Genomic DNA, 26,892 nt, shown 5'->3' on the forward strand with positions numbered 1-26,892 from the left:
GGGAGTCTGGGAGGCAGGGATGAGGGCTTCTCCTGTCCTTCACAGGCAGCACTGGACTCTGCCACTTACCGGCTGTGTGATCTGGGTCAAGGTACTTAAATTCCCTGGGCTGCCTCCTAATCCTCAAAGTGGAGAAAATAAAACCTAATTTCTGTGAGCTGCGTGAGATACTGTTTCTGAAGCTCCAGGCACAGAGTAAGCCCCCCGTGCATTAATTGCCTTTCGTTACTCCCTGACCTTGCCTTTTCACACTTCACTCGCTGCCACGTGGCGTCGGAGCCCAGTCCGCACCCGCAGCCCCCAGCTGAGCCAGGCTGCAGACTACAACTCCCAGCGAGCACTTCTTCCTGGCCGCCTCTCTCCGGCTGCTGCGCATGCTTTGGCAGACGTGGCACTGGGAACTCGGAGGCGGGGAGCGGCTGGGAAGTGGCCGTGGTGGTTGGCCGAGGTGGAGCTAGCAGGCGGGCGGGCGGGCGCGGGCGCCGGAGTGGAGACAGGAGCCAGCGGTGGGCAGCGGCTGCGGGGATGGCGCGGGCCGGGCCGGCATGGCTGCTGCTGGCAATCTGGGTGAGACTGTGGGACAGGGGTCCGGACTGGGCCGGCACGTGTGCCCCGCGTGCCCTTCTGCGCTCTCTGCTCCAGCCCTCTCCGGGACCTGCGGGAAGCTGCCCCGGGGCACCGGGATGAGGGCGTGCATGCCAGGCAGGCGGGCACCGGGTGCTACGCGGGAGACAGCGGGAGTCCCGGTGCCCTCCCCGCCAAGCGTTCCCGGGTGCAGGGACAGGAGGCAGCTGTGGGGCGCCGGGCGATCCCTGGCAGAGTGCTTGCGCCACCGCCACAACTTTGCGGGGATGCAGGTCAGGGCACAGCCACCAGCTCAGGCGGGACGCCGGCGGGCTGCGGGTGTGCTCAGCCCCAGACTCCGAGCCCTGCACCTGTGTGAGTGCGGGCTGGTATGGGGGTGCTTACTACCTGCACTGCCGGAAACCTTGGTTTAGGGCCACCTTATTCTTGGTTTCGACCCCAGGCGTCTGAGAAACTGCGGGCCACTACCTGGGCCTCCGCCCACAGGCCAGGCTCGGTGGGCTGGGTGGGGTCGACGCAGCCCACCCCTGCTGAGGAGCTGCTCCTACACCCAACTGAGGGGCTGGCTCGAGCCTCAGCCACTTTCTAGTCGTGTGACGCGCCGGTTCATTTAATGTATCTGAGCTAGTCTCCTCAGCCATGATATAGAAAGGCAAAGGTACCCCCATAAGGTGGTTCTGAGGCTCGGATGAGGTCTCAGAGAAAGAAGCTGTGTAAACTGCAAAATCTTACCAAAGTGGAAAAGGAGTGGGCTCCAAGAGGAGTTTGCTACACTTGGTGGGGGGACTCCAGGCATCCCTGAGAGAGGTCGGAATGGGTGTGCCTGCTGGCCCAGGACTGGGGTTTGGCCTTCGTGTCGCTGTGGGTGTGTGATGGGATATTGTGGCCTCCTTCCCCATCTTTTCCATAACTTATGCCCTCCCTTATTTTAGGACCCTCCTGACTCCTTTTCTCCTGAAGTTCCAGGGAACTTCCTGCTCCTGGCACCCTCCCCAACCCAGATTTTCCGTTATTTTCCATTTGGGTGTGGCAAGGACACTGGGCAAAGGGGAGGAGAAAAAGAGTGTGGGTTGAGTTGCTTGAAACACTTCCATCTCCCAATACCCTGGATCACCAGTGAGGAGTGGCCTGGTACTCTGGTTGGAAACGGCTGGGGAAGGAAGCCCCCTGTTCTCTTAGGTCTGTGTTCTCCCTCTCGGGGAGAACCAAGCTGGAGTGGGGCAGTGTCACTTCATTGCGTCTGGGTTTGTTGAACGCTGTTTTGCCATCAGTCCCCTGGAGCCAGTTGGTCTGGGCGGGTCTCGGCCAGGAGGAGGGAGCTATCTTCTGCAAGGCCCCCACGGGTCTTTGCGCTTGGACTGAGGAGGAGGTCCTGCTTTCCTCTCTTTCCCCTCCTTCTTGTGAAAACAATGGGCTTGAGAATCTGAAATTTCATTTGGCAGACATTTATTTATCAATCACATTGTTTGGATCGATATTTTGCCCTCTACTGGGTTGGATTTTGGGTAGAGAGCAAAACACACATTGTGCCTGCCGTCTGGTGTTGCCCTGGATTGGGCAAAGGAGTCAGTCCTGTGAGCAAATAATGACAGAACAGTAAGTGCTGTGACCTTAGGTACTGGTACCTTCACTGAACAGGAGCCATACATTGATTTAAAGGGAGGTCAGCCATGGCTTTCCTGAGGTGGTGGAGCTGAACAGAGTCCGAAAGGAGTGTGGTAGTTAGCTAGGCATTGCGGGGCTGCGGGTCCCCTTCACTGGGAGATGCGGAAGAGCAGGTAGGTTTGCTGAAAGCACTAGAACCTGGGAGTCCTGAGCAAGCAATTTCTATCTTCTCCTTTCCCTAAGCCCTAGAGTTGGCTTAGCAGGTAGGAGGTGGAGGGAGCATGCCAACAGGAGCAGTGGTGAGTGATTGCTGGACAGTGGGTTGGGCCTTTGTAAATTTAAATGCTGTATCTATCTGATAAGGGCTCTCCAGGTTCCTGGAAGCTGGTTGGGTTTCTTTGTTCACTCAATATTTACTGAGGGCTGATATGTGCACCTGGGCTGTGACCTGAAGGGTATAAAGGCATCTGCAGGGATTCATGTGCAGGGATTCATGTACAGGGATGTACACCCACCACATTTTTTTACAATAGCAAAAATGCGGAAATGGGTTAAATGCTCAATAATAGTGGCTTGGTTAAATAATATCTGGCCTTGTCCATATCATGAAAAGTGATGTTTATTTTTGTCAGTTTGGCCTACTATAACAAATATCCCATAGACTGGTGATGCAGAATTATCAAAATGTATTTTTTACAGTTCTGCAGACTGGAAGTCTGAAATCAGGGTGCCAGCATGGTTGAATTCTGGCAAGGACCCTCCTCCAGAATACTGTTGACTTCTTATTGTATCCTCATATGATAGAAAGAGGAGTAGACAGTTCTCCTGGGTTCCTTTTTCAAGGGCACTAATCCTATTCATGAGCGATCCACTCTCATGACCTAATTACCTGCCAAGGGCCCCACCTCCTAATACCATCACTTTGGGGGTTAGGATTTCAACATATGAATTTTCGGGGGAATGACAGAAATATTCAGTCCTGGCTAGGCACAGTTGCTTACACCTGTAACCCCATCTCTTTGGGAGGCTGAGGCGGATCACCTGAGGTCAGGAGTTTGAGACCAACCTGGCCAACATGGTGAAACCCCATCTCTACTAAAAATACAAAAATTAGCCGAGCATGGTGGCAGGCACCTGTAGTCCCAGCTACTCAGGAGGCTGAGGCGGGAGAATTGCTTGAACCCAGGAGGCAGATATTGCAGTGAGCCGAGATTGTGCCACTGCACTCCAGCCTGGGGTATGGAGCAAGACGCCATCTCAAAAAGAAAGAAAAAACAAAGAAGAAGAAATATTTCAGTCCATTGCCATGTTTGTAAAGAATATTTATATTTACTAGAATGTTATGTTTATTATGAAAACATTTTATGATGTTTATGAAGAATATCTAAGGATGTGGAAAAAATGCTCAAGTGTGATAACTAAGGGAAAAGCAGGATATAAAACCAAATCCCAGGGTGGCTGAAGTTACGTGCATGAAGAATTAGTGCATCAAAATGTTAACAGTCATTGTTCTGGAAGGGGGAGTTGTGATGACTTGTGCTTCTTTGCTTATGCTTTTCTGTGGTTTCCAAGTTTTTCACATGAATATGTATTAGTTTATAATCAGGAAAGTTAATGAAGATTTTTAAAAAATGTTCCTTTGGGAACCCTCAGCCTTCCAGAATAATACTGGGGTGGAAGGTGTCACAGTCAAACACACGGGACAGGTTAGTTCCAAGAGCTTCCAGGCTGGGTGTCTGTGCCCTCAGAGGCTATGGGTGGCGGTACCTTCCCTCCCAAGCACTTCTGGGCACAGGGGCGGGAGGTAGCCCTAGGGCACAGGGCGATCCCTGGCGGGCCATGCTGTCCTGCTCCCATCCCTGCGCTGACTGCCTGCTTTCCTGCTGTCCAGCTCAGCTCCTCCCTGCAGCTGACCCTTCTCTAGGACCATCCATGCTGATTGTCCTGTGGTCTCCATCAAGCCTGTAGGATGGAGAAACGTCGAGCTGGAGCGAACTCTAGGTCTCCTAGCTCAGTGATTCTCAAGCATCGGGCCAAAGACTGTAGTTGGGCTGGGCTGGACTTTTCTGGTCTACAGTCAAACTGGAAAAAAAAATGGCGTATTTGTTTGTTTGTTTGTTTGTTTGTTTTTCATGAATCCAAACGTTTTCAGTTTAAAAACTTGTCAATTTTTCTGACACGATGACCATATTTTGAGGGGGAGGGGGTTACAGCATCCTTTTGAAAAATGAGGCTGTTTGTGGTATATTGTGATTTCTTTTTAAAAGTCCTGTCTTGATAAAATTTATTTTTAATATAAAATCCGTGTTGCATATTTATATTTAAAAATATAAATTCTGCTGATCTGTGAGATTCAGAACTGATCTAACTCAGCCTTCTCCTTTTATAAGAGAATAGCGAGGCTTAGGGAGGGAAGGGACTCACTCAAGGCCACCCAGTTAGTGAAGGCAGAGCTGGGAGGAGAGCCAGATCTGCTGAATGTAAATCGGGTTCTTCCCACTCCTCCATCTCCCGCCTGCTTCTCTGCGTCTGCCCCGATGGTCGCTTGAAGCTCAGACCCTGGAGGACAGTGGGTGGAGGTGCAGGAAGCAGATGTTTGCTCCTGGCTTCTCCTGTAGAGCTTTTAAGGTACACTTATTTAGGTTCTGTACTTCTCTGGGACCATTATATATTTAATAGGCTTTTGTGGGCTGGCCTGAGGACTGAATTGCCATTTAAAATGCTGTTTGGAACCTGGAATGCACATTTCCCACAGAAATAAACACATTACAGTGGAAGTCTTAAAACAGACCCGGCATATAAGGTGGAAGTGTGGCTGAGTGCCATAAGAGCGGCAACCCCCGTATGCTGGGGATTCAGGACGAGGCCAAGCAGTGGGACACTGAGTGACCAGAGAAGGCCCCAGGAAAGAGCAAGGTATGAGCTGGCCTCACAAGAAGGGCAGACTTGGAGCTCTGTGATAGCAGGGAGTACCCTGTCCTGGCTGTGGTGTCCCCAGCACCTAACTCAGGGCCTGGCATGTCATCAGCCCTGATCTGTGTTTGGCTGATGGAATTAATGTCACAGGCAGAGAAGGAAACCTTCTAAGCCAGAGACATGGAAAATGAGGAATGATAGGCCAGGCTGGATGGAGGGAGGATTTGAGTCTGGGGATGAGGGGAATAAGACTGAAAAAGTGGATCGTAAAGAACCTTAAATGCCTGGCAAAGCCATGGGGACTCGATTCTGAAGGTAATGGAGAGACATGATGAAAGCTGCCCTTTTAATAACAAGATCAATCAGGCCACATGTAGGGTTGGGTGGGAGGGGGAGAGACTGGATTAATTTTCCCAGAACAACACTTTCATCCTTACTTTCCTCTCCGTTATCTACAAGATAAATTCAAGTGTTATGTAGTGGAAAGAACATGGGCTTTCAGCCAGCTAGACACTCAGGAGCTACCTGACCTTGGGCCCTGCCTCAGTTTTCTTGTTTGTAAGTGGTGGTCATGATATCCCTCTTGAAGAGTTGAAAGGATTAGAAGAGATACAGGAAGCACCCAACACAGTGCTTGGCACAGGAAAGTGTCCAGTCACTGGGAGTCTCAGCAGTCATTGCCAGTTGTTGAATAAGAGATGATGGGGAAGTCAGTTAAGAGGAGGAGGTGGGCAGGGGAGGGCCAGAGAGAAGCTGCATGATTTGAATGCCTGGTAGAGGGGCCCCCTGTACTGCTAGGATTCTCCCCACGGGAGTTACTTGGAGCTGAGCTCTTGACTCCCTCCTTGCCCCCTCTCTGCCAGGCCGCTGCAGAGATCCCAGGTCAGGGCGGTGTGCTGAAGAGCTCAGGATATGTGTGCTTGGTTTCTCTCCCCTTTCTTCTGAAAGTAGATCCCCTCTTGGGAATGAAGACACCAAACACACTATATCCCTGGAGGTTTTGCCCCAGCTTTGTGGTTTTGTTCTGTCGGGCTCTTGTGTCTTGCTTGGTGGTTGTGGTAGCTTTTGAGGCTATCTGAATGACAGTGGGCCAGAAATGAATGCATGGGGTATAAGGAGAGACTGAGGTTCTTCCACATTACCTGGACTTGGGATGGTTTATTTGCCCCCCACCTCTCCTTCCTTGTGTGTGCATGTGTGTGGCGGGGGAGGGGATGGGGGTGGGGGTGGTGGTGTCTTTAACACCTGACATCTTAGGTCCCAACGGGAGAGGGAAGGAGCAGGAGTTCTCAGCCCTGGTGGGCTGGCCCATCCCTTCTGCCTGGCCATCTTTCAGCACTGCCTGGAGCCTCTGGCTGCCCGTGTGATCTGTTGTGTGATCTGTTGGCAGAATTGTTAAATCGGATGCATTTGTAGAGGGCTTTAGAGTTTGCAAAGCATTTCCATGTATTTCACGTCAGTGTGGTTTTGAGCCCCATGTAACTTAGTGAGGTGAGTAGGCTAGCCCAGTACCGTTACCCCTGGAGAGGGATGGGTGGCTGGACAGGGAGGTGGGAGGCGACATGCCCTTAGACGAGGTTGAGGTGTCTGTGGCCTGGAAGGTGAAGGAATAAAGAGATAGGTGGGGACCACAGTCAGAGTTCTCAGTGCCTGGCTTGAATGTGTAAGCAGCTGCGTTGGCAGCCATTTTCCAGGAGTGTCCCTGAAACTTGTTTTTTAGCTGCTCCCTGGTGGCTGTGACACTGTATGGGAGTGGCCAGCCAGGCACGTGCTGACTGTGTCCTTCCCCTGAGGAGCTCCAGTTCACTGTCCCCTATTGCCACCCTACATCAACAGGGCCTCTTTCCATATACCAGTTTGCTACCACTTATAAATAATTAGCTTTGTGATCTCACACTGGGGTGTTGAAGACACTCATGGAGTGTGGGATTAAAAGAGCCTTCATTCCTCAAAATCATACTGAGGCACCAGTTTGATGCACATTCCATTCCTAGATGGTGTGATGGTGGGCCTGTGTCTGGCTTCAGAGTTTCCAACCCATTAAAGCTGCGGAGGTGCAGGGGTTGAGTGTCCATTTGCTGCAAAGAATCCTGCAGTTCCTCCAACCCCTTGGTGCAGACAGATTTCTTGAATTTGTGAGCAGGTCCTTTAATCCTTGTTGGAAGATGTTGATGAAAATCAAGGTTAAGGGTTGTAAGCTGGGGCTTAAACATAAAGGTGATCCAGTATCTGAGCCCAAATGTGGGCCTGGTAGGAAAGCTTTATTGTTGGGCCAAGCAGGGAAGGGTCTTGAGGACCAAGTGGATTTGTTCTCATCACGGGGTCTAGTCTTTATGGGTCCTGGGCAGAGTATTAGTACATGCCCCCTATTTCAAAGGAAAGTGGACCAGCATCAGCATCCTACATATGCCACAGATGTTCATTCATTCAACAGATACTTCTTTTTTTTTCCCAAATGGATATTTCCTTGAGAATCTTTTATGAGCCAGGCCTCATGCTAAGGCATTGGGGATAACCATAAATAAGTCAGACAACATCTCTTTCTCTCATGGCCTAGTGGGACAGCCACTGATTAATTATTTAGTTCAGGTAATAAGTGCTGGAAACAGAAATTGTTAATATAATGTGGTAAGAGAATGTATAACAGGGCTCCCTAACCTAATTCAAGGAGTCAGGAAAGGCTTCTCTGAGAACCTCTGGGTTTTTCTTTGAATAATGTTTTTAAATGTGTAAAGTAAAATGCATAGAATTACAAAGAAAGCAGTTATATTGAAATACAGTTATCAAAATATAACAAGTTGTGATAAAATAATGTTTATGTTTATTAATGCATCGTATGAAAAGATTGAAGGTACAAGTTTGATAACTTCTATAATTTTAAGTAGTGATGAGCATAAATAGTGTTTCAGGATATCTTGTAATGTGGTAAGGAAATCTGATATCTGTTGGTGGCAAAGTCACAGACACTGCTACCCTAATTACTACTATAATTTGTTATCTACATTCATAAATGTAGAAAGCATTTATACATTTATAAATACATTCATAAAACAGGCTAAATTTCAGTTAGAGGTTAGTGAAGATAAAGATGTCATTTTTCTTCATCCAAATTCATAGACTACAGTGGAAAAAAATTATCTAAAACTTGGAAATAAAAGATGATTTTGTGACCTTTTAGTATCGTACTAGAGTATTGTATAAGAGACCACCTAAGGACCAGCTGTGCTCTAGGGGATGTAACTCTGTTTATTATTTGTTATGGGCCATACTTTGTAAAGTTAGGTAGGATGCAAATTATTTCTGTTTGGTAAAGAAGAGAAACACAACGATTATTGCCCTGAAGGACATTAACCTGTTGGTATCTGATGTAGCAGTCTTATATCAAGATTATATCCTCTTTTTTAGGGTCTCTTATTAGCGAGTTAAGTAAAACTTTGAAATATGCTCAATACCTATTTGTATGAGAATTAGGCTTTTAACATTTTAGAATTATACTTGACTCCAGTTTAAGAACTGCTGAGTAAGCAGGACGTAAAGATGTGTTGCTTAGAAGAGAGGTCTGGTCTGGAGATGTTGATTTAGGGGTGCTGTTCAGGAGAGTGGGTGAAGTTGGCTGGGGGACCATATAGGGTAGGAAGAGAGGGTAGACTGAGTGAGCTGCAGAACTTCAAATTTAAAGAGTGGGAAGAGGAGGGTTTACAAAGAAGAAAGGAATGATTGTTAGACAGGTAGGAGGGAAACCAAGTGTCACATCCAGTTCAAGAGGCCAAACAAGATAAGAACTGGAAGTGCCTGTAGGGTTTATCCACAGGGAGGTCATTGTTGAGCCTTCACCAAGAGCCTTTTTGGTGGTGGTGGTGGTGGGGAGGGCAGATTTCAGAGGGATGAGCAATGAAGGAGGCAGGAGGATGGGAGGAGCGGGGGAGATGGAAAATTCTGGCTAACAGTGGACAGGGGAGTGATGTGGGGCCCAGAGAGAGGGTTTTTCAAAGATGGGTCAGTGATGGAGTTTCTTCACCTTAAGGAGATATGTGTTAAATGGATTCCTGTGCTCCCAGACCCTGGAGATGTTTTTCTTCAAGAATAAAGCCCAGGAATCTGTATTCCCAGAATACTGAGTGCTGTAGTACAGCTGCAAAACTAGACACATTTCGAAGTTAATCTTACATGGCTGGTGGTACTTTGCCAGCTGAGCTGGGTGCTCTCGATTGAGTGTGTAGCACAAGTTCTGCTCACATTGGAGCTGTGTCACCGTTGTTTGCTTGCTGTTACGTGACCTGAGCAAGTGCTTTTCTCTGAAGGGATTTGGGGGCTTGTGAACATGCTGGTAGCAGAGGGAAGATGGATCAGGTTGTCACTGTGGCTCTTTTCAGCAGGTCGTGCTCAATAGCTAGATTGGAAGGGAAAGCAGACTTGCCAGCCTCTCAGGTATTATTCTGGGTGGAGCAATGGGGAGTGGATGATGCTCCAGGGATGTCTGTTGGAACTATTCACATTGACAGGCCAAGAGAAAAGCATCAAATCTGTCCTGGCAGGGTCCTGGCTCTACTGTTTTAGGCTTAATCTGAGGCAAATCCCTTCTCTGAGCCTCAGTTTTCACATCTCTAAAGTGGGGATGGTACCACCTCTGCCTATAAACACTGATTGTTTATGATAGTTTTTCAACTCCTGCAAGAATAGTTATACATTTTACAGTGTAACCCAGTAATATTCGGTTCACTGAATGCACAGTGTTGCTACCTATGCTACTCACTGATGTTTTCTAGTCAATGTAATTTTTTAAAAATGCTACTGTGACTCACTGATTTTTATGACTATACTCTTGGGTTGAGACCTGAAGGGTGGAACCAGTGGCTTAGACTCTCAACTTTAGAGGATGAAATGAGATCATGTGTGTAAAAGCATAGATGTACACCATGGGTCATGAGCACTGAGTTGTTATTTTCTTATCAGTTAATGGAGCTTGGAGGCAGAGTCGATTTCCGGAGTGGGAATTCACCTGCTCTTCCACCCTCCCTGCTGCCTAATTCAATGTTCCCTCTACGAGTTCTTCCTCGTTAACAGGCCTGGCACACCAAGCTGGCAGTGATCCAGAGCCCTCTTGGCTCATGAAGAGGTTTTCCAAAACATTAAAAGCTTTAGGGACTTAAGTCCTGGCTAAATGCACTGCAGTTGCAATTTCAGGATAAGAAAACCTGTTTTCATAAGCTCTCAGATAAGTTGCCCTGCCCCTGAATTGTCTATTGTTGACAACCACATTTGTGCCGTGGGGAATACAAGAGGGGAGAAACTGTGCTGCGTAGCCCCAAATATAAGGTGTGGCTTTTTAAAGGAAGCGAAATAGAAGAAATGCAGCTGGCCTTGTATTTACAGCAGCAAGCAGTAAGATGTGTGTGGCTCTGGGAATCTGTCTTCCTTACGCCCCACCTCTGGTGCTGGAGTCTGTCAGACTTGGGTCTGAATCATAGCTCTCTTACATGCTGTGTGACCTTCAGCAAATTTCTTATCTCCCTTAGTCTCAGTTTCTTTATCTATAAAATGGGAACAATAAAACTGCTTACTTCGTACACTTGTCAAGATAATTCAGTTAGATAACACGTGAACTGCTTAGCTCACTGCTGGTCATACAATAAGCACTCTGCTTTTGGCTGCTGTTGTTATTATGGGCTAATCCCTAAGCCCTGGATTTGGGATTAAAGGATCCTCTCTTGCGTTCTGTTCCGTGCCAGGAGCTTTTGCATTTCTGTTTGTTAGTAAGCACAGTTAGCTCTCTTGGCTCCCAGTAGCCAAGGGTCTCACATCCCAGGGCCAGCCTCTCCTCCCACCTCTCTCTGTCTCTCTTTCTCTCTCTCTCTCTCTCTCACACACACACACACACACACACACACCAGTATCACCACCATTCAGGGACTCATGGTGCTTGGTTTTATTTCAGAGGCTGCTGGGTAGACATTTGAACATTGGGAAGCATCGGTGGTGAGATCCCCAGGCTTGATTTAAGGTTAGGCCTTCACTCCTTGTGCAGAGTAGTGTTTAGCTATGGCGGCTCATGGCAGATGTTTAGAATTTACCCTTTTAAGGGGCATACAGTATGCATATTTTAAAATTAATGTTCTTTCTTTCTTTCTTTCTTTTTTTCTGAGACAGAGTCTCACTCTGTTGCCCAGGCTGGAGTGTAGTGGTACGATCTCAGCTCACTATGACCTCTGCCTCCCTGGTTCAAGTGATTCTTCTGTCTCAGCCTCCCGAGTAGCTGGGATTATAGGCACGTGCCACCACGCCCGGCTAATTTTTGTATTTTTAGTAGAGACGGGATTTCACCATATTGGCCAGGCTGGTCTCAAACTCCTGACCTTGTGATCTGCCCGCCTCAGCCTCCCAAAGTGCTGGGATTAAAGGTATGAGCTACTGTGCCTGGCCTAAAATTAATGTTCTTTCTTATATCTCTCATCAAAACCATTCTACAAGTATTTGCTAGGTATGTGTTGCATGCCAAGTACTTTGCAGATTCCATATAATAGTTATAAAAGAAGCCAGACCACCCAGTGTCACATGAACAGAGATGAGACTGTTCAGCTAGCAGTGCAGAAGGACACATATGTGGGAAAGGACACAGAGCAAGTGCTGGGCGGGGAGGAATCAGAAGGCCTATGCAAGAGCTGGGGGCAGTATCTGTTTGTGTTCTGGAAGCCTCATTCTTTCCTTTCTTCTTTTTTAGGCAAGTTTTTTTCTTTTTAACTTTTATTTAGAAATAATATCAGATTTATAGAAGAGTTGCAAGAAGAATCCAAAGGATTGTTATGTGCCCTTTGTCTCAATTCCACAAATATTAATATTTTATCACATTTGTTTTTATCATACTTTTCTTCTACATATATGAAGTTTATATATGATATTCCTTTGCCCCCTAAATACTTCAGTATTTCCTAAAACACAAAAACATTCTCTTATGTAACCAAGTACAACGATCAAAACTAGGAAGGTAGTATTTTATTCAGGACCCAAACCAGAATCACACACTGCATTTAATTGTCCTTCTTTAGTCTCCTTTAATCTGGAACAGTTCTTCAGTCTCTGTCTTTTGTGACCTTGACATTTTTAAAGAATTTTCCTCAATTTGGTTTTTGACGATGTTTTCATTTAGTGCATTATATCGGAGGCACCTGACGTCAATTTGACCCATTACTGGTGGTGTTTCTGTTGGCCCCTTAGTTAAGGGGGTTTCTGCCATGTTTCCCCACTGTAAAGTTACATTTTCTGGTGGGGAGACACTTTGAGGCAGTTAATTATTTTCATAATGGTAGCCAAGTGGTGGTAATTTTTTTCTTTAAACATTTAGATTGGACATGCTTATTATGACAAGTTGAAAAAATAGAGAAAGGGGAAGAATAAATACTACTGAGGGCAAATCCTCAGTGTTTTTCTGAGCATACTTTTGTTTACTTACAGTTGTGGTTATACCATGCATATTTTAAATTCTATTTTTAAAGACAACATTAAAGCAAACATTTTTGCATTGCAAAGTCTTTAAAAACACCATTTAAATAAAATACCATCTAAATGGCTTATTCTTCTATTGAGTGGCTTACTCTGTGTAACCATTCTGTTGTTGCTGGACATTTAGGTTGTTTATAGGTTTTAACTCTTATGAGTAGAATGGTTGTGAGTCATATGTGTGTCAGACCTCTGCTAATTTCCTCAGGACACATTCCCAGAAGTGGAATTACCAAGTCAAAGAGCATAAATACTTTAGAGATACATGATAAATTATGCCAGCTACCTTTCCAAAAGAATTGTACTAGTTGAGATTTCTGCCAGCAGTATATGACAGTTGAGCTCCATATTTTAAGAGATTCACTAATGGTGTTTCTCAACCTTTTTTTTTTTTTTAAACTGTGACCCACCAATGAAGATTTGGGTTGAGATTAATTTTCTACATTTTGATTTATGAGAGCCTAGGTATTTATTTCTAAAAACAAATTATGGTATAAAATAGCACATTACTCTTTTCAAGCTGTAACAGTATGAAACAGAGCATTGGGAAGAGCTCTGGGAATCACTGAGGTGGCGGTGTCTGGACAGTGGGGGATTTGAGGTCACACATGAGGAATTAGGATATTTCACCTGGCGGTGTCTGGACAGTGGGGGATTTGAGGTCACACACGAGGAATTAGGATATTTCACCTAGAGAATCCTAGAAGAGACATGTTTGCTGTCTTTGGGGTGTGATAGGCCAACAGATGTGCGCGTGTGTTGGGGGGGGGAGTTTAACGTTTCTAATGAGGAGCGCTCCAAGATGATATGGGTATAGTGTAGGACATGGGACTTCCATATATTAGCATATTGAGTTCCCACAGCCTCCTGGGTCCAGCTGAGTTGAGTGGTCTCAGGAGATTTTGAGTCCCTGACTCTGGAGGGCTACCTGGAGGCTGGAGATGGTATGTGAGGAATTTTGAGGGGATTTCTATATTTGTGGGAAACCAATCAGCCCAACTCAAATCTGAATTGAAAGAGATGTCCTGGCTTTTTGGTCTCCAGAATGGTCCTCTTACCGGAAAAGGGCTGGGGTAAGGAAACTGGAGAGTTCCCGGGCTAAGTCTTCTTTCATTTGTGGATAGCTGGCATCAGGTGACCAAGGTACCTGGTAAGAACAGGCACACTGAAAATTTGGGCTACTAGGAAGAACACTGGGTAAATCAATCCCTTGACAGTCTTTCTGTCTCCTTCCTTATAGATAACATATCTAAAGTTTAATGCATGATTTGGTGCTTGAGGCACTTTGAAATATCCCAATTAGAACAGATGTTTGTATTTCTTTCTAGTTAAAGCTTTTGTTCAGTGGGCACTCAAGATCTATTTGTATGTGTGCCAGAAGACCCAGAATGAGAACTCCTTAAAAAGATCATTTATTGGCCAGGCGCGGTGGCTCAAGCCTGTAATCCCAGCACTTTGGGAGGCCGAGGCAGGCGGATCACGAGGCCAGGAGATCGAGACCATCCTGGCTAACCCGGTGAAACCCCGTCTGTACTAAAAAATACAAAAAACTAGCCGGGCGAGGTGGCGGGCGCCTGTAGTCCCAGCTACCCGGGAGGCTGAGGCAGGAGAATGGCGTAAACCCGGGAGGCGGAGCTTGCAGTGAGCTGAGATCCGGCCACTGCACTCCAGCCTGGGCAACAGAGCGAGACTCCGTCTCAAAAAAAAAAAAAAAGATCATTTATTTCATTCATGCAGAAGCCTGCACAGGGATATTCCAGGGCCAGAATATCCCTGTGTAGTGTCAGGGACCCAAGTAACATCTATCTTTTTAGCTCCTCTTTAGCAGGTCCTTCCTCCCCATTGTCTCAAGGTGGCTGCTTGAGTTCCAGCCATCTTGTCCAAATTCCAGCTGGCAGGAATGAGGCAGGGTCTAAGAAGAGTCATATCAGATGTCTGTTAAAGTTGCCACATCACACTTAAGCTCGCGTTCCAGGGGCTAGAACATGGCCACACTGGCTGCAAAGGAGACTGAGAGGTGAAGAGGTTTTTATCGCAGGTGGCCACTTACCCAGGGAAACTCAATGGTTTCTTCACAAAGTGTGATTACCTCACAGTGCTGCTCTGGTGGTGGTCATGACAATAAGTTTATCAAATGATACGAGTGTAAAGAACTCTGGAAATCACTCTCAGTTCCTCAGTTTTCCAGAGTAGGAAGCAGACTTGGAGAAGGAGAGACGACAACCAGTAATAATCAAAGTCAGCACAAAACTTGAGCTTCTGACTCCAGGTACAGTGCTCTTTCCGCCAAACCACAAGCTCTAAATTCTCAGCCCACTCAAGTTCTCTGACCTTGGATTTAGGGCCACACCTGTTTTCTCAGGTCCTCCTCTTTTCCCTGAGTCCCTTTAGTACCAGCTTCTTATGAGTCTAGACTTAGATTCTGACATTTCAAAACTATTTTGAGCAAAATGTGGGTTAAACTAAATTAAACCTGTTTCTTCCAGTTCTCAACATAAGGGTATCTTTTTTCCAGGTGACAGAGCAAAAGAGGTCGAGTCCCACCTTCACCCTTTTTCCTCAGTGTTAAACTTCTGTTCCCGAGTCTTCCTCCGTTGGCAAGCTGCTTTTACATAATTGAATATCGCTGGCTTCATGGTCTGCATTGAATAGTAAATCCATAATGACAGACGGCTTTGCTAGTTATAGAGAATGTGAGGGTGCTGGCACACGCCCCAGAGATGAGGAGCTTTTTAAAGCTGAGGTGTAATGTGGCAAGGACTGTTCTCACTGATTATCTTCCAGCGTACCGGGACTCTTACCTCTTTAGTTTGATGGTGATGCTGGGTGGCGGTCAGCCTCATTAAGTGAGGTGAGTGAAGAGGAGAGTTTGTGTGTGCTATGTTACCAGATGGAGAGGACCGCACACTTCCTGCACACAGTCTCTGGCTGGGAACAGACCTGGGCTAATTGCCACATTTAGGATCTTCATGCTCTTGGCCCCAGGAACCTTGGGAGACTCCAGGATCTACTGGGCTTGCAGAAAGCAGAGGGTTAGTCTAAACCCCTGCTGGGACCCTCCTTGCCCTGGGATTCTGGGAGATGGGGGCATTTCCTGGTTGCTTCGGCAGGCCCTGCCTTGGAAGGAGATGTTCCTTTTCTGCTTGGGTTGTGCCATCTGTTGCAGCAGTCCAGGGAGCCTGTGGGGTTGAGAGAAGCAGGCCTCCTCTGGCCAGGAGTCAGGAGGCCCAACTTGTAGTCCTGGCTCTGTTACTTACCTACTGTGTGACCTTCGTAATTAATGTAACCTGTCTGAGCCTCAGTTTCCTCATCTGTAGGATGAGGCAGGTACCTACTTACTGGGGTATTGTGAGGGCTAAATGAGTTAGTGGGTATGAAACCTGGGAAGTGTGCTCTAAATGTGCCGTGTGACCTCTTGGTCTGGGTCGCTGTGCAGCTGGTGATGATTCGAGGCTTTCTGGTGGCTGAATGTGTGTACGTGTCCGCTCCTTCCTGCCTGGACCCGCTGCCCTGCCTGATTGCAGACAGGGCCCCTGGAGAGGAAGAGGTGGTCCCCGTGTTACTGCTGTCCTTGCTCCCCTTCTAAGTTGTCTTGCTAATACAGAGAAGTGCAATTATTCTGTGCTTCTGCATGCCAAACGTTAGATTCTTTGTCGGTTCCCCCCTCATGTAGTCCCCAGCCACCCTGCAAAGTGGGCGTTGGTATTCTCCTCTCTACCTTGTAGGTGGGGAGTTGACACTCAGAGGTCTAGTAACAGGCCTGAGGTCATCTTGCTGTAAGTGGTGGCACCTGGATTTTCCCCAGGTCTGTCTGACTCCTGAGCCAGTGCTCTTTCTGTGGTGTCTAGAAGACTGCAGAGGGAGGAAAAGAGAGTGGGCTTCTAAGTGGGATGGTGGTTTGTCTGGCAGGCCCTGAATGAGCAGACACCTGTTACAAGAGCACGGCAGGGGGCTGGAAGATGAGGAAGGACTCGGTCTCCACCCCGTTGCCTCCAGCCGTGGCAGAGATGGGCAGTGAGAACCTCCGTGCCCGGCACTCTGTTGCTGCTGGACTCTGAAGACAGCCTGTACTCAGGGGAGGGATTGGGTGGTGGAAGGGGACTGGTGCTCTGGAGGGAGGGGGTGCAGTGAAGCTCTGTGAGGGGGTTTGGAGGTTGGGAGCATTGGTGCTCTGACAGCGATGTGCTGGTTGGCTGATAATAGGCAGGACCTGGCAATGGGGACCTCTGTTTCCCAGAAACAGAAAAGGGGAAAGCCATTTTTGCTGGCAGTGTTCTGCCCTGCACCAGGGAGATGCTTTATGGGTCTCAGCTCAGCCAGCGGGGGCAGCTCAGCCCTGATGTAAATACTGTTGAAGCTGAGGGTTGTGAGCAGAAAGAAAGCAATTATTGGAGAAGGTCAGAAGGGGTTTGCATGGTGAACAAAGGGGATCTTTTTTCTCTCCTCTACCTCTAGAGCAATTGACTTCGAATGTAAAGAGCCTGCCAAGCCCAGGAACAATGCCGTGACTGGCATGGAACCCTGGCTGCCTTTGGAAGCACTTCTTAAATCCTGCCCTTTCCCCCCAAGGGCTTGACAAAGGAGCAGATAGTTTTTGCATCATTAACGTTGTTATTGTTGCTGTAGTTATTGTTGTTATCAAGGTTTGTGGGTTGTGACTTATGAAGTCTGCCGTAAGGCTCTTGGCAAGGTGCTCTGAGGTTTGCTGGGACTGCATCTTAAGGAAAGGAAGGAGCATGTACATTGGAAAGGTTAAAATAGACTGAAGTGGAGGAGAAAGGAGAATGTTAAGTGGCAGGAGGAAAGTCCCCTTGGGCTTATGGGGAGGGAGGAAACGGCTCCCACTTGTCTGCCCCTGTGGTTGTTTGCTAGGGTGAGGGTCTATCTGAGGCCAGACACAGAGGTGCCTTTCATCCTTCCCCTTCTCAAAAGCCCGGTTAGTGTCTCAACTCTTTGGACCCCATGTCTCTGGATTCTCCCTGGATCGGCCTATCCAGATGATTTTTCCTCTGTTGTTCTCAGATCCTGCCACTCTGGGCAAATCCTGTTTCGCCTGTGCCCACTAATGCCTGCATGCCCCCATCTTCATGGGATACAACTTGTCCTTCTTCTGACCCCGTGGAACCTCCTTGCAGCTTCCCATTATCACCCCAGCTCCTGTGCTCGGTAGACTTTCTCTCCTCTGCAACCTGGCTTCAAGCTCCCGCCACGTGTGCCACTGACATTCTCACCAGTGTTCCCAGGGACTTCACCGCCTTTGGACCTGTCCCAGCCCCTCCCCACTCTGCCTGCCTATGGATCACTCCCTTTTCTTTAAAAGCATCCCCTCCCTAGTCTCTATGGACGCAGCCCTCCCCAACTCCCTCTTGGTCCTGCCTCCTCCCTCACTGAGGGTGTTTCATGTCTCCTCCCTCTGAGCCTGGCCCATGGGGACTTCATTTACTTGGTGGCTCACCTTGCAACCTGGAGGATGCCTGTATTTGATGCCTCACTGTCTACCTGTCCAAAACCTGAGCCTATTATCATCTTCCTTAATGTGAGAGAAAAGCCTCCTTCGCTGCTGCTTCTCCGTTCTTCCATCTTTGGCTGTTTTTCCAGCCTCCCAGCCCAGAATTCTGGGAGTCATTTTAGACTTTTTTTCTCTTTCTTCCTCACTTACCTATGAATAGTCATTGGGTTTTGTTGTTTTTCCCTCTGAGGCTTTTGCATTGATCCATGTCTCTCCACTCGCGCAGCCACTCAGCAGGGCCCTCCACTTCCAGCCTCTCTGGCTGCTGCCCAGTCTGAAGTCACGGCCAGATGAGTCTCTATAATACCATGTTCATCCTTTCACTCCCCTGCTAACTGGGCAATGATGCTTCCCACTCTCTTTTTGCACCAGGTCAGGCCCTTGGGCAGACTTTGAAGAGCCCAGCCTGCCCCGCTGACTTCTGCCGTGCTCCAGCCCAGATACCCCCTGAGCTGTGGTCTGTCTCGTTTCCATAGTCCCTTTGGGCCTCCCAAGGGCTGCTGTGGACTCACCCCATCACATGCTGATAGTGGGTGACCTCTGCTAAGGTCAGGAGTGTGGTAACAGTATAATTTGTCATGTTTATAATACTGGGCAAACATTTCCTGAGGGCTTTCAATGGACCAGGCCCTGTGCGGAGCCCTGCCCTCCTCGAGAGCTCTTAATCTTGGGGGTGGGGGTTAGTGTAGGGAGATGGACCCTTCATACGGCTTCCAAACCGGCTTGGCTGTGGGTGATGCCCATGTCCAGTGATGGTTTTCAAGCAAAGTAAATTTGCTCAGCACATTTCTGGTTGGGCTTAACTTCTCTACTGCGTGACTCCAAACGCTGGGTGAGGGGCTTGGCTGGCTGGCTGGAAAGTGGTTTGTTAAATCTCAGTGGCCCTTGGTTAGATGACCTGCGGGATGGACAGGGTTTTATGGGCAGGAAGCAGAAGGTGTGCTGTGAGCCTCAGCTTCTTGTGGTTTCTCTTGTACACACTTTGTTGTCGCTGCAACTCAGCTGCACACAGCCTGCCTGGCAGATGAGCTCTGGGCTCACCCTCCCTCCTGCCTTCCCTTTTCCTTCTCCCCAGTTCCAGAAGTGTGGGTGCCTACCAGCCCCAGGAGAGGCTGGGCTACAGGTCAGAGTCCTGAGGCCCTGGGCAAGAGCAGTTGTTGCTGTCCACTGGTCAGATTATCTGAGGATTAAAAACAGCAGTGAGGCAATGTGTTTTTCCAACAGATTATTTTTTTCCCTTTAATCATGTGCATTGAGCTGTGGAGTTTTCAGTCTGAAGTCCATTAGCTCCCTGGGAGCAGTAGGATAACATATAATAATAATAAAGTTTAGCAAGCTTTTTGGTGAGCTCTTAAGGTGGCCTGCATAAGGGCAGTGGGTCCTCAGGCATTTTACCCTGCTCTGCAGGGTGTGATGAGGGAGAAATCATTCCTTGGCTTCATCTTGGATGGCTTTACTCTGGGGAGAGGGAAACTTTGAATTCCGATGGCAGTTATATTTAGAAACACTAGAATATGGTCATGTTTCAGTCTTCTTCTCTGCTGAGATGGAAGTTTGTGTTGCATATTATGGTAACTGATACTCTCAGAGTGCTTTCTGATTTATAAAACACGTTCAATAAATTATCCCATTTCATCCTCACTGCAATCCCACGAAGGAATTATCATTATCTCTATGTCAGACGGGAGTCACTAAGCCTCTAAAAGGTTGAGTGACATTGGGTAGGCATCTTAGCTCTTGAGTGGTAGGGCTCAGACTCAATCCAAGGCTTCTGGCTGCAAAGAGGCAGTGGGCTGAGAAGGCGTGAGCTCATATTAGAAAGACTGGGATTCAGGTCCTGGCTGTACCTGACAAGCTGTGTAATTTTGGTCATATTATTTTTTAAAAAATTTTTTGTAGCAGAAATTAAAACTCCTCTCAGTATGACCAAGCATATCAAATAAGCTATGGTTGCCTCTTCTTATTGGCCGTGTTCCTCCATGAGCTCTGTCCTTGCTGTGTTCTGGTCTGGTTGCTCTGCAGGCTGTTGAACAGTTGTCATCCTGGGATTTCTCTTCACCGTCAATGCGGTAATCCTTTTGTCTCTCTCTTTCATTAAATTATTTGTTTCCATGTCTAATTTTTCATTTACTTTTTGTTTTAGTGGAAAATGGGTCCCAGTATCTTTCTGAGAAAGAGTGCACTGGTGGTAAATTTTATACATCTGATATCTTTCATCTGTTCAAGTAAGTTTATTTTCATGATTGATGGATAGTTTAGCTGGTTACAGAATTCCAGTTAGAAATCATTTTCCCTGAGAACTGTGAAGCCAATGTTTTGTTGTCTTTTGTGTGCTGATGAACAGTCTTATGCCAGTTCTGACTCCTGATCTTTTGTATGTTGTATTTTTTTTTTTTTATTTGAAATGGTTAGGATCTCCCCTTTGTCAGCAGTGTTCTGAAAGTTTTCAGTGGTGTATTTTGGTAAGAGTCTTTTTATTCATGATGCTGGGCCCTGCCATCTGAAGACTCATATCCTTCAGGTTTGGAACATCTTCTTGAATGATTATTTTTAATTTATTTGCTTTTTTAGAGATTGAGTCTCACTGTTGCCCAGGCTGGCCATGAACTCCTGGGCTCAAGTGATTCTCCTGCCTCAGCCTCATGAGTAGTTGGAACCGCAGTCATGAGATACTGTGCCAGGTCTCGAATTAACTTTTTGATAATTAATTTTTCTCTTTTTTTTCCTCTCTTTTTCTTTTTCTTGAGTTTCTTTAATTTGGCTCTTGCACTTAATGGGTCCATTCTCTTATTTTTCTTAAGTCCTTTTTTATTTCTTGATCTTTTTGTTGTATTTTCTAGGAGTTTTTTTTTTGTTTTTGTTTTTTCAATTCTACTTCCAACCCTAATTATTTCTGTGATAGTTTTACTTTCCAAGAGATTTTCATGATTCTCTTTGAGTATTTATTTTTCTTCATATCATTCTATTCTTATTTTATGGATGCACCATTTTATTTCTCTGAGAATAATAATTTTCTTGTTTTCTTCTGTGCTTTTAATTTTCTTTTTCCTCTACATTTCATCTTTCTATTGGTTTGTTCTGGTCTCTGTCTTTTGTAACTGGTGAACCTTGATCATCTGTCTGTTTTGAAGAGCAAGGTACTAGCCCATGGACTGGCAGCTCTGTGAGTGTGTGGAGGGAGTGGAGAGTGCTTGTTTACTGGGAGAGCCTCACAGTGGAGATTTGAGCAGGAACTCAGCTGATTGAGGATCTCCAAATCACTGTCTTTAGGTTGTTTTTCTTATGCTTCTCAGTTTCCCCAGAGGGAAATTCTCTAATCTCTTGCCTGGGGAAAAAGATTGGCAGGTCGCATTCCAGAGAAGGGAAGGGAGATGCTGGGGGCCGGGAGCTTGGAGGAATGAGTGATCTCGAGATTCAGTTTATAGACTTTCTCTGAATCCCCCTGCCTTTTCTGACGGCCATCCTCCTATCCTCTGCCGGGTTATCTCCCAGTGGAATTTTTCTTACTCAATCTCTCTATATAGTAACCCTCTTGCTTTCTGTCAGGTGGGCAAGGGGCTGTTGCCCAGCTGTGCAGTCTGGGCAAGGGGATCTGCTTTGTGTCTACTCCTTATTCACACTTTTAATAAACCCCCACCCACTGCTTTTAGCCCACCCTTCATTGTGCCTGCAGAGGTGCCAGATACCTCCAGTTCCCAGAGTTTCCCGGGGTTCTCTGGGGGAGAATTGGCTCATTTCTTGTTGACTAACCTCCTGAGATCACTTGCCTGAGTAAGAAAAGCTAAAAGCCTCTCACCCATCCATTCCCATCCTAAACATTAAGGGATGATCTTATTTCTCTGTATATTTTATGCTTTGGTGCTGCTAGATGGGATGGAGTTTTTACATTGCCCGAGAATATGGCATTGGGGTAACATGAGGAATATGGACAGACATTGACCTCCCAGGGGGCTCTCGACTGATGTGTAACAATGCAGAATGTTTATACAAACCTCCCTTGGTATCCTTGAGGGATTGGTTCCAGCATCCCGCCTCCAGAGGATACCAAAGCCCATGGATGCGCAAGTCCTTTATATAAAATAGCATGGTATTTGCATCTAACCTATGCATGGCTTCCTGTATACTTTAAATCATCTCTAGATTGTTTATGATATCGAATACAATATAAATGCTATGTAAGTAGTTGTTATAATGTATTATTTTTATTGGTATTATATTTTACTGTTATCCTGTTATTTTTTATGTTTTTCAAACATTTTCCATCCATGGTTAGTCAAATCTGCGGATGCAGAACCTGCGAGATAGAGGGCTGACTATGTATATCTGTAGTCCATACAGCCTTATAAAAGTGTATGGGGAAGGGAGACTGGGAGTGGGCTGCGGAGTGTCCCTAGAAGTGAAGAAGTAGGTGTGGTGCATGAGATGTATTGGTTTGCCCTCATCCTCTGGAAGGAAAGCAGCTCTAGGCAGCACCGATTCTTCTGGGACCCAGCCAGAAGCTAGAACTCACGGTCGTTGGCTCCTTGATCCCCAGGTGGTCCTGCCACTGTGGCTGTCTTCTGCAAAGGTCTCCTCACTCATTGAGAGAATCTCTGACCCCAAGGACTTGAAAAAACTGCTCAGAACCCGGAATAATGTACTGGTGCTTTACTCCAAATCTGGTGAGTGTCCCTTCCCAGCCTTGAGGTCAACCATCGGGGTAGGATGGGATTCAGGGGGAGGAAGGGGGTGGACATGGAAGGCAGGAGACCTTAGGATGAAAACCACTCAGGGAGGGTCCAAGGGACATGGGGTTTGTCAGCTTTCCTCAGAAGACAGAGGCAGAAACATACAGGAGCATTAGCTCTGCCACTTTCTGATCCCATGGGGTGGTTCCGTTTCTTTTGACGAGTGTTTGTTGGGAAAGTCCTCTGGAGCCCCTCACTCCTCAAGAGGGAGAGGGCATGTGTGAAGTAGGATGGAGGATCACAATGGCGGGCACTGGGGATGGATGTCCTGGCTTCCTGCACAGGCATGGGGCTGATCCCTGCCAGGGCATGCTTTGCCAGAGCTGTTGATTAACTGGCCAGGCCGGCCTGTTGCCAGTTGAATGGGCCCCAGGCTTGGGAGCACTCACCCCAGCTGGCAGCCCTGGCCCTGCCAAGCCCATCTGTCCTGCTCTGGGGTCAGATGCAAGACTGAATTTGGAGTGGGCTCTAAGCTTGGGACACAGCATTTCTTGGGGGCAGGAGCAGCAGCCTGCCTCTCTTCTGACCTTGAGACTGGCAAGGACATAGCAGATGGAGAGAGGTTTGCTTGGCTCTTGGCAGTGACTTTGGGGGAGGGTGAACACTGACTCCGTTGAAGTTGTTCCAGCGGAGTTAAGTGTTTTTTGCTGCTTCTAAGGATGCCAAGTTTTCTGTGGCCCTGGAGAAGCAGCAGCCAATGGCTGGGCCAGTTCCGGGCATAGGTTTCCCCGGCAGCTCGGCCTCAACCCTCACTGGCACCTGAGGGATGATAGAGGCTCCAGATGTGCCTGCATTCTCCAGGCATCCCTGGCACGTGGGATGTCTTCATTGCCACTTGCGGCTGCTGCTTCCCCTTCTGAGGGTCTGACGCACATACCCCGAGTGCATTGTTGGGAGCCCAGCATGTGACTAGCATTTCTCTGCTGTCACCTCTCAGGAATAGAGGTGAAATCAAGGGAAAGGGAAGCAGTGTACTCTTGAGGCCTGGGGCATAGGGCCCTGAAAACATGTGGCTTGCTGCTTTGGATACTCCTGGAGTTGGAGCTAGGATGATTGTCAGTGATAGACACGTTCTATTCCTTCTCTAGGGTAGATCCTATCATATTAGCTCATCATAATACAGTCTCATTTGCTCCTTTGCCAGGAGGGAGGCAGTGCGGGTTGTCAGAGGACATCCAGTATACAAATGAGGAAATGGAAACTGGGAGTAGCAGACTCGTTTGAGATCTCCTAGCAGCAGGTGGGAGCTGGTCCCCTAGGCCCCGCTGCCTCTTATTTTCTCTGATGGAGGATAGGAAGAGAGTATTGATTCTGCAATGAGAGAAGGGCTTTGAGATCAGAATGGGGCTGAGGCCAGAAAATCATTAGGGAAGTTAGAGAGTGGAAAGGTGGGGCCTGTTGTCAGGAGCTTGCAGGGCAGGAGGTAGCGCCTAAGTTCTCTTTCCCTCACCCAACCCTGTCTTGAGCCATTGCGAGTAGAGCCCCCGGTGCTTCCCACTTGTCAGCCTACCTCCTGCTTTCATTGCCTGATGGGGCCTGGGCAATTATTTTAACTTCCTGCCTCCTTGCCCAGGCCTGCTGCACGAGAGACATGTGACCTTCAGTGGGGTTTTGAGCAGTGCAGAAACTGGATTTTTTTTGCTCCCTCCCATCCTTCCAAGCAGTGCCTCCCTTTCCATGGCTGAAATGCAGGTTAGGGCAGGGGGTACTTTATCTTGCTCTAGTTTATTTCTCCCCCTCCCCTGCTTCCCAGAACCCAGTCCGAGCAGTGAAACAATGGCTTCCCCACTTCAGTGGCTCGCCCTCCTCCTGTCCCCCGGCCGTGGTTTCCTGGGAGTGCCTCCTCCGAGTGACTCCGTGCATGTCTCTTGAGCGGTACTTTTGTTTGCTTCTGTGAAAGGCTCAGCATGCTCTGTATTCACAAACAGCTACCATTATCCACACTAGAAAAGGCGATCTGTGGAGGCACATGATTCAGACATCATTTCTGCTTGGCGTGGGGATGTATCATACGGTTTCTGGTGGGAGAAAGCGGCAGATCGCTCTCCCCACCAGTCTTTGTCTGGCAGGACTTTCAAGTGAGCTCACAGGTGTCCCCTAGGAGAATGTGACTCAGGAGCCTGCTGGCCATAGGAATCAAACACTGGCCACAGCCACTTTGCAGTGGATCACTGCAGGCTGGCAGTGCTGAAATCCTGGCCACAGAGGCTCTGTCCCTAAGACCCTGCCCTCCCACAGTAGTATGCGGGTGCCTTGCCCTGACCCATCAGGATTGACACCTGCACCAATGAGAAAGTCTTCCTTTCTTGCGATCACTCCATCCTGTCCCAAGGCGTGGTCCACATTCCTGCAACTGACTCCTGGAGGTGCTGTCAGGACCAGCTCTTGCCCCGTGGCTTCTGGGGAAGTGGGCTGTTAAATGGGGCTTAGGTGTCTTTGGCATTGGCCCATCAGAGCCTAGTGTCACATATAGACCTCATTTTACCACCAGGTTGTACTGAGCTCCTAGATAAGCGTGTGCTCCACGAGTAAAGGAAGGATCTGACCCCAGCTCTCGTCAGCTCCTAGGTGGGGTGCCAGGACATTTGAACATGGAGTCAGCAACATCATTCCCTACTTTAGTTATAGGATTGTCGTTGTTTATGGAATTTTCAAAATGTATCCCAGAAAGACATGAGTCAGAGACTTTACTGGCCTTGAGGATCTGGCTGAGAGATTCTTGGAAGAGTAAAGTGTGAGGTGTGGCTTAAGGTAGGGTGACTTGGGGGTTCTGTGTCCAAGAGGAAGGCCCCTGAGGATGGTGGGATCAGGGGTTTCTGAGAAGAGCCAGGACTATTCTTGCAGCACAGGCCCTGGCACTGTTGAGTGCAGGGATGGGTGTTTTACCTGGTGCTCAGGACTTTTCCACCCACTCTGGGATTGGTCTCCATCCTTCCTCACCTCTGAGGGAAGATGGCAGAGGTGACCCAGTGCCTTTGGGCACAGGTGTTTAATTTTCTGTTTTTTTACAGAGGCGGCAGCTGAAAATCATCTCAGGTTACTGTCCACAGTGGCCCAGGCGGTGAAAGGACAAGGCACCATCTGCTGGGTGGACTGTGGGTATGTGCTGGGGCCATGTGCCATGTGGCTGTTGGGCAGGGGGCACTTGGGGCTTTGATGGGTGGGGACGGGAGTTATCCCTTGATTAATAATCTAGGAGAGAGGATGCGATAGAAAGGTTCCCTCTAGTGATACTTCAAGGTCACTCTGGACTGGAAGAGTGGTGTCTGGCTTTCCACCCCTTTCTTCACAGCCCAGCCCCCTTTCTTCCCTTTTTCCATAGAGCTTTCACTTTCTTCTATTTCTATGTGTTGCTTTCTTCTGTCTTCCCAGAGGGAGGTGAGTGGCAGAGGGGGCCTTCCTGTCTTACAGAGGGTGGCCTTGATACCCCAAGAGGCAAGGTGATTTTCAGGGTTACCCAGCAGGTTTGCCTATGGTGGGTCTGCAGCAAGAACCATGAGATTTACCCCCAACCCAGGACATTACCACTAGATGCCTCTGCTGCCCAACATGCAAAGGTAGAATCAGTAGGTCGAGCTGCCTGTGCCTTGGCTTCTGAGGGGGCCCAGGCCTGTAAAGGTCTTCTAAATCTGTAATGTAGCTACTATTGCCTGAGTAATGCACCCCGTTACTACCCTGCAGGTTAAGCAAATATTTATGGTACCCACCCCAGTATAATCCTCTTCCTCTTCAGTCTGAGTTCTAAATGGTTACTTTTTGAGTGAATTTTTGGGACACAACTGATTTATAAGTTGACGACCTCAAGTTTGTTCTGCCTGTGATTAGAGAGCATTGAAGGAGATTCATATTTTGACAAAACACTGAGTGAAACTAAGATAATAAGTCTTAGCTAAGTGGTGTGTGCTGTAGTGGGTGTGCGTGTGTGTGTGTGGCCTCATACTTCTAGATTCAGTCAGACACTAACTGAACAGAAAAGGCTGCTCACCAGGCAGTAGGTGAGATCTTAGCCATTGGTTAATTCTAGTTCATAGTTGATTCGAAAGAGTGCTTGCCTTC

At 47.7% G+C, this 26,892-nt stretch overlaps 1 protein-coding gene across 1 annotated transcript in view; it reads left to right on the forward strand.

The window, feature by feature from the left end:
* Nucleotides 1–374: 374 nt before the first annotated feature.
* PDIA5 (protein disulfide isomerase family A member 5) overlaps nucleotides 375–26,892 on the forward strand; it is a 93,120-nt gene continuing 66,602 nt past the window's right edge. Inside the window, exons 1-3 of the mRNA XM_023214810.2 lie at nucleotides 375–567; nucleotides 22,644–22,770; nucleotides 25,848–25,935. Coding sequence (XP_023070578.1) covers nucleotides 526–567; nucleotides 22,644–22,770; nucleotides 25,848–25,935 — 257 coding nt within the window. The 5' untranslated portion in view covers nucleotides 375–525. The remainder of the gene's footprint in view (nucleotides 568–22,643; nucleotides 22,771–25,847; nucleotides 25,936–26,892) is intronic.

This window comes from Piliocolobus tephrosceles, chromosome 2 (genome assembly GCF_002776525.5).
Source record: "Piliocolobus tephrosceles isolate RC106 chromosome 2, ASM277652v3, whole genome shotgun sequence".
Taxonomy (NCBI): domain Eukaryota; kingdom Metazoa; phylum Chordata; class Mammalia; order Primates; family Cercopithecidae; genus Piliocolobus; species Piliocolobus tephrosceles.